At 43.0% G+C, this 7,500-nt stretch overlaps 1 protein-coding gene across 1 annotated transcript in view; it reads right to left on the reverse strand.

Moving 5' to 3' along the window:
* dachb (dachshund b) overlaps window positions 1-7,500 on the reverse strand; it is a gene marked incomplete at its 5' end in the record, with an annotated part of 32,797 nt that overhangs the window by 24,705 nt on the left and 592 nt on the right. Inside the window, one exon of the mRNA XM_080450774.1 lies at window positions 47-199. Within this exon, the coding sequence (XP_080306900.1) occupies window positions 47-199 (153 nt within the window). The remainder of the gene's footprint in view (window positions 1-46; window positions 200-7,500) is intronic.

The following is a 7,500-nucleotide window of genomic DNA, read 5'->3' on the forward strand; positions in this document are numbered from 1 at the left end:
CAGGTAATGTGTTAATAGTGTGTATCTGTCAGTGTGCGTCACTCACTGTTAGCCAATAGCTGCTGCTGCTGCTGCAGCTGCTGTTGATTGACAGCTCCGATGGACGGCCCCCTCGCGCCTCCCATGGCACCTCCTCCGGCGTGGGCTCCAGAGGGGGGGCTGGTGAGACGCTCCTTATCCCAGGAGCACTCGCTCCCTCCTGGGTAGAGACAGAGAGACAGAGAGGGTTGGATCACCATGGTGTCTGGGGCTCAGAATGAAGATTTCTTTAAGGAGTTGTTAAGGTCAAAGGTCATACTGCAGATATTGCAACAAAAAAAAAGGTCCATAACTGTTACTTTACAGCAGTAGTTCTCAAACGTATTGATAATGTATTTGGCCCGCGGACCCCCATCTGAAAATGTTTTGTGCCAGAGACCCCCAGAAGAGAAGATTTATGTTCGAAAGAAATCAAAATTATTAAATATTTTCTAGACATTTTCGATATTCTTTCAAAAAAGTTCAAAAATACCAGACGTACAAGCTCGCAGTGCGGCACTAAGTGTGAGCTTGTAGATCTGCTATTTTGCAATATAAATAAAACCCACAGAGCCACTTTCACTTTCAGATTGATTCCAAAAGTCAAAATAGCAGATCTAAAAGCTCACAACGCATTGCGATATGACATGTTATGAGCTATCGATCAGCTATTTTCGGAGACACTCATGTGTGAAGAAGTAGCGCTGGGTGACAGTGGTGGAGAAAGCACTCACATTTTTTTACTTAAGTTAAAAGTATCAATACTGCAATGTAGACATACTCTGTTAGTAAAAAACTGTGAATTAAAAATGCACTTGAGTAAAAGTACCAAAGTATTGGTATCAAAAACTTAGTTCCAAAAGTACCAAAAGTAGAAAGTACTCATTATGCAGAATGTCCATTTCAAGTTTACAAATGTTTTAAAAAATAGCAGATCTACAAGCTCACAATCGCGACGCATTGTGAGCTTGTAGATCTGCTATTTTCAAATGGCCGAAATGTATAGGGCTGAAGTGGTTAATGTACGTTTCGTAATAATAATATAAAATCTACAAAGTAACTAGTAACTAATGTAGTATTGTTGTAGTGGAGTAAAAGTATAATATTTGCCTCTGAGATGTAGTGGAGTAGAAGTAAAAGTATTGAAAATTGGAAATACTCAAGTAAAGTAAAAGATACATGTACTTCAGACAGTACTTGAGTAAATGTACTTAGTTACTTTACACACTGCTGGGTGAGTGCACAGCCTGACGGTCTGAACCAAAAAGGTCAAAGCAAATCGAGGAGCAATTCATAAAAAAGTAAAGAATCCCACCTCTGTTTATAAATGGAACCCTGGAGGAATGTATTCAGTGGGAGATAGATAGATACTACTGTACACTCAGAGTTACAAATGGAGAAATTAAATGACCTCAGAGGAGTTAAGCGGTACAGATGGATGAAATATAAAACAGAAAGTGGTTTGTTGTGTGAAAGAACAGAAGCTGCTGTCTGAACCAAGAGATAAATCCAGTTAAGTCAGGAGTTAACTCCCTCTCTCTCTCTCTCATGCTGTCTCTCTCGCTCTCTCTTCGTGTGGTATGTGTCTCATTTCCTTTCTCGTCCTCTCTCTCTCTCTCTCTCCCTCACTCATTCTGACCCTCAGTGTACGCCTCTTACACCTCTGTGTGTGTGTGTGTGTGTGTGTGTGTGCGCGCGCATGTGTGCGTGTGTACAGTATAAGTGCTCTCTTCATCTAATACTTGCTGTTGTGTTGCTCTCTCTCTCTCTCTCTCTCTCTCTCTCTCTCTCTCTCTCTCTCTCTCTCTCTCTCGCTCTCTCTCTCTCTCTCTCTCTCTCATCCGTCTTCATCTCTCTCCATTAGTTTGAATTAGCGGCAGTCTCTCTCTATTACTGCCGACCAACTCCCCAGCCCCTGTGTGTGTGTGTGTGTGTGTGTGTGTGTGTGTGTGTGTGTGTGTGTGTGTGTGTGTGTGTGTGTGTGTGTGTGTGTGTGTGTGTGTGTGTGTGTGTGTGTGTGTGTGTGTGTGTGTGTGTGTGAGACAGCTGGGCTCCGTCCCCTCTGCCATTTACACCAGGGGAAGAAAGCAAGGGTAAACAGATGGACAGATGTTCTATCTCTCTCTCTCTCTCTCTCTCTCTCTTCTCTCTCTCTCTCTCTCTCTCTCTCTCTCTCTCTCTCTCTCTCTCACTTCTCTTTCCTTTTCTCACACTGTCACTCCTTCCTTGGCCAGCTCCACTCATTCCATCCATCTTCCTTTACTACGTCTCTCTCTCTGTCTCTCTCTCTCTCTCTCTCCTCTCCCGCCACCATCAATTCATCCCTTCATCTTTCAGTCAGCCTCTCTCTGTCTTCCTCACACCTGCTCTTCTTCTCTACCTCCTTCACGTCCTTTCTCTCTCCCTCCGTTCCTCGCCTGTCTCTTTCTCTCCGCCCCCCCCCCCCTTTCCCCCCCTCCTAACTCGTTCCCTGTTTTCTCGCTTCCCTCCATCTTGTTTCCTCTCCCTCGTTCACACTTCCTCTTTTTGTCCATCTCTCTCTCTCTCTCTCCATCCTCTGTGTCATCCTCTCTCACCCTCTCTCCTGTAACAATATGAGTAATAATAATAATAATAATGGATTGTATTTATAATGCCCTTTACATGTGGTTAAATCTCTAAGTGCTACAATAAGCATTTACATAAAACCATCACACCACTATTAAAGATAGAAGAAAGAGAAACAAAACATTAAAAACATGAGGGCATAATAAACCCTAGAGTAAAACCAGTATAGCTTATACAAAATGCTTTGTTAAAACGAACTGTGGTGATCTCAGGTGTGCAGGAGGGCGTTCCACAGTCGGGGGGCGGGCCCACCAGAAGGCCTGGTCGCCCCCCATGGTACATAGGTTGGTCTTGGGGGGTTTTGAGGAGGTTGGTGTTTGTAGAGCGGCGGTCGCGAGCCGAGGGTTGCGGGAGACCAATTCCTTGAGGTAGGAAGGAGCTAGTCTCCATGTATCTAACGCGTATGAATTAAACAATGTGTTGGTGTAGGTGAAACCCTCAGACACCACAGAGAGCTGGGTACATGGGTTCCGCTCGCAATAGCCCAGCAGCCATATTAGAAAGAGGTGTTACAATGATTCTAATGAAGGCTCTGCTCCATTTAGTGCAGCACAGTGGTTCTCAAACGTTTTAATTTCAAGGACCCATAACTCTGAGAGTGTACAAATGAACCAAATGGACCCTTACGGGTCCTTTGGTTCCATTTGTACACTCTCAGAGTTACACACCCGTAAGGGGCCATTTGGAACCCCCTCAAGGAACCATGAGGGTCCCTGGACCACACTTTGAGACCCACACTGGTGTAGCAGAGTGTTTCCAGTGAGCCAACATGCACAATATCAGCACCCTGACTCTGTTTGACCAGAATGGAACAGAGCCGTCATTAGTATCATTGGTAACACCTGTGAAGGAAGTAAGGCCCATTTTCGTTCCAATATGGCTGCTGTGCATAGAGCCTATTCCGACATCCCGTTATTCTGACGTCCAGTATAGTCCGACAACGTTTGGATAGTGTGAGGTTAGGGTTTAGGGATAGGGTTAGTTGGAGTTAGTTATAATGGGGCCAGTAGGACCACCGGATGTCGGAAATAATGCCATACTTTACGCAGGGCAGATGCTTTGAGTTTAACTCTGTATGTACGTTAACGCTGAGTTCAGTTAACACTGAGGATATTACTGTGTAGCTACCTCTCTGTCTGTCTGGCTGTCTGTCTGTCTGCCTCTGTCATTCTCTACAACAGCAGTGTTTATTTTTTTCATGTCAACGACACCCAAATTGCTACACATTTGGCCCTGAAAATATTTTGTGCCAGGGAGGGACCCCCATATATGAAAATATTGTTGTCATCTAAAATTATAATTCAAAATGATGATTTTCATTATTACAGCTGCAGCATATCTTTCACAGGGGGCGGCAGTGGCTCAGAATGCAGAGTGACATGAAGCCTGAAGGAGCTTCTGATGTCCACACGGTCAAAGTGCTCCACTGACCCCCCTAACTGCTCCCCTGTGAGCACAACACTCTTGGGTCATTGCAGACCAATTATTTCCCTAGGAGATAAGCAAATACCCCATTTTCCTCCTTTCTTTTCATCCTTTTCTCTCTCTCTTGCATCCCTATCCTTCACTCATTCACCTCTCTCCACCCTCACGCCATCTCTCTCTCCCTCACTGTCAGTGTTGCCAGATTTCGCAAGAGAAACAAGCGACCAGGTCTGAATCTTTTGTAATTGTAAGCCCATCTCTAAAAAACCCTTTTTTTTAACTATAAAACACAAGCACACACACACACACACACACACCACACACACACACACACACTCACACGCACGCACACACGTGTGCGTCACGTGCACTCACACACACACACGCGCGCGCAGCGTTGATGGCAACATAAAAGCAGTCCTCACGCCAATTCCATGTGAGTGAGAGTCTCAAGCAGTGGAGAGAGAGACTGAGATGAAATGAGCGCAGCAGTAAAAGAAAAAAAGGAAAAGCAGGTGTTGTGGTTTTGAATGGTTGTTGAAAACAATGTACAGCAATACTGACACCAGATCTGTCCTTATGTAAAGGAGACAGGGCCGTCTAATATCATATTCACCCAACAACACTGCGGTGTGTGTGTGTGTGTGTGTGTGTGTGTGTGTGTGTGTGTGTGTGTGTGTGTGTGTGTGTGTGTGTGTGTGTGTGTGTGTGTGTGTGTGTGTGTGTGTGCGTGTCAGAATACATGCTTCCAAATGCTGACCTCAATACAATGAAAGGAAGGGATGTACAGTGAGGACGCACGCACGCACACACACGCGCACAGACACACATACACGCACACACAAACGCACACACATGCACGCACGCACACACACGCACACAGTCCTTTTCTGTCCATGGTGTGTGAAGTCAAGGTTCGATTGATACATATTGATCTCCTCCCTCATAGATAATACATGAGTGAGGTTGACCCCAAGGTGTGTGTGTGTGTGTGTGTGTGTGTGTGTGTGTGTGTGTGTGTGTGTGTGTGTGTGTGTGTGTGTGTGTGTGTGTGTGTGTGTGTGTGTGTGTGTTTATGATGAGTGTGCAATACAGTATGTGATGTGTGTCTGTCTGTCTGTCTGTGCACTTGTGTATGTCTGTACTTGTCCTGTATTTGTCCTGTATTTGTCCTGTATTTGTCCTGTATTTGTCCTGTATTTGTCTGTAATTCTTGTTTGTGTGGATGATTATATTATATCGCTGAGTACTTTGCTTGTTTTATATTGTATTTATTTGTATAATCATGTACGCATGTTTATTATTTCACTCAGTTATTTCGGTATTTGTGAGTTTATGTTTGTCTGATGTTTTTTACATTTTTTGTATGTGTAAATGTTTCAAAAGATTGGTGTGTGTGTGTGTGTGTGTGTGTGTGTGTGTGTGTGTGTGTGTGTGTGTGTGTGTGTGTGTGTGTGTGTGTGTGTGTGTGTGTGTGTGTGTGTGTGTGTGTGTGTGTGTGTGTGTGTGTGTGTGTGCCTGACTCCCCTGTTGTTGCATCGTGTTTGTCATTAAATATGTAGCCTGACCACAATAATTGTAATAATAGTGCATAGCCTATATTGCAGGCTACTAGATGTGAGGGCCGAGTAGCGGCCCGAACCTCTAGTTATTTATAAAAACCCACAGAGCGACTGAACTACTTTAAATTTAGCTGACAATATGATTGGCTGTGTGTGTGTGTGTGTGTGTGTGTGTGTGTGTGTGTGTGTGTGTGTGTGTGTGTGTGTGTGTGTGTGTGTGTGTGTGTGTGTGTGTGTGTGTGTGTGTGTGTGTGTGTGTGTGTGCGCGCGTCACACTTGTCCTACAGCACGCGTTTGTTCCCCTGTTGAATTACCGACCGAGAAAACAAAAAAAGTCAACAGTGTCTTCTTTCTGTTTTTTTCTCTCAGTCTTTCTTACATTCAACTGTGGTTTTTTTCCCCTCAAACATCTCTTTTATTCAACTGACCTGACTGATGGCGTGATAGAGTTACATTTCTCTCTCTCTCCGTTCTCCCATTCTCGTTTCATTCTTTGTCCTCTCTCTCTCTCTCTCTTCTTTCTCATTTCATTCTCAGTGACGAAGTCACATTTATCATCTATATTCTATATTTACAAAGAGAGAGAGAGACCTAAAAAGAGAAGAAACAGAAAGAGAGAGAGATATCCTTTCTTCTCTCGGCAACAGGCTAGAGTTTCTCTAATTTACTTTGATTCTTTCCTTTCTTCTGAAACTCTTTTCTCCCGCTGACCTCATAAATGCCCTGATAGAGTTACCATTTCTCTCTCTCTCTCTCTTTTGTCTCTCCTTTTCCCTCTCATTTCTATTCTCAACCCCCCCTTTCCTTTATTCACTCCCTCGTTGCCCCCCTCCTTTTCACCTCTCTTGTCTTTCCTCTTCTTTCATTTCATTCAGTTGATATTTCTTTCTTTTTTCTCCCTCTGTTGTTGTTTGTTTCTCTCGGTGTAACAGACACTCTGGGCAGAGCTGGGAAAAACGACTGCGAGACAATGGAAGGAAAAACAAACTAGTGTGGGGACGGAGCGAGGAGAAGAGAGAGAGAGAGAGAGAGAGGACGGAAAGAAAGGCAACAGATTCATAATAATAATGAAGAAAACAAAAAGGAACCTATATACCGTAGGAGAATGGGGATATTTAGGACGAGAGAGAGAGAGAGAGAGAGAGAAAGAGAGTGAGAGAGAGAGAGAGAGAGAGAGAGAGAGAGAGAGAGAGAGAGAGATACTGCTGTCATTTATTTAAAAAGTTTATCCCAAGCTAACCTTTCCTATGTGGATGTATAACTATTTCTGACAGTACGTGCACAATTCTTATGGTTTGTGTATGCAGTGGTGGAAAACGTACTCACATGTTAAGTAAAAGTATCAATACTGCAATGTAGAAATACTCTGTTACAAGTAAAAGTCCGGAATTCAAAATTCACTTGAGTAAAAGTACAAAAGTATTGGTATAAAAATGTACTTTAAGTACCAAAAGTATAAAGTACTCAAATGTATAAAATGTTTAGAAAATAGCAGATCTACAAGCTCACAATGCGTCGCATCGCGACCCAATTGTGAGCTTGTAGATCGTCTATTTTCTAATGGCCCGAAATGTATATAGGGCTGAAGTGGTTAATGTATGTTTTGTAATAATAATCAAAATCTACAAAGTAACTAGTAACTAAAGTTTTCAAATAATTGTAGTGGAGTAAAAGTACAATATTTGCCTCTGAGATGTAGTGGAGTAAAAGTAAAAGTATTGAAAATTGAAAGTAAAAATACCTCAAAGTTGTACTCAAGTACAGTACTTGAGTACATGTACTTAGTTACTTTACACCACTGTGTGTAAGATAGTTTTCTCTAAGTTTCAATGTAACACAGCACTGTTTTACACATCGCTGTACTTCCATTTAATTGTAATACATTGTT

Source organism: Gymnoscopelus braueri, assembly GCF_963280865.1.
Source record: "Gymnoscopelus braueri genome assembly, chromosome: 15".
NCBI classification, from domain to species: Eukaryota; Metazoa; Chordata; class Actinopteri; order Myctophiformes; family Myctophidae; genus Gymnoscopelus; species Gymnoscopelus braueri.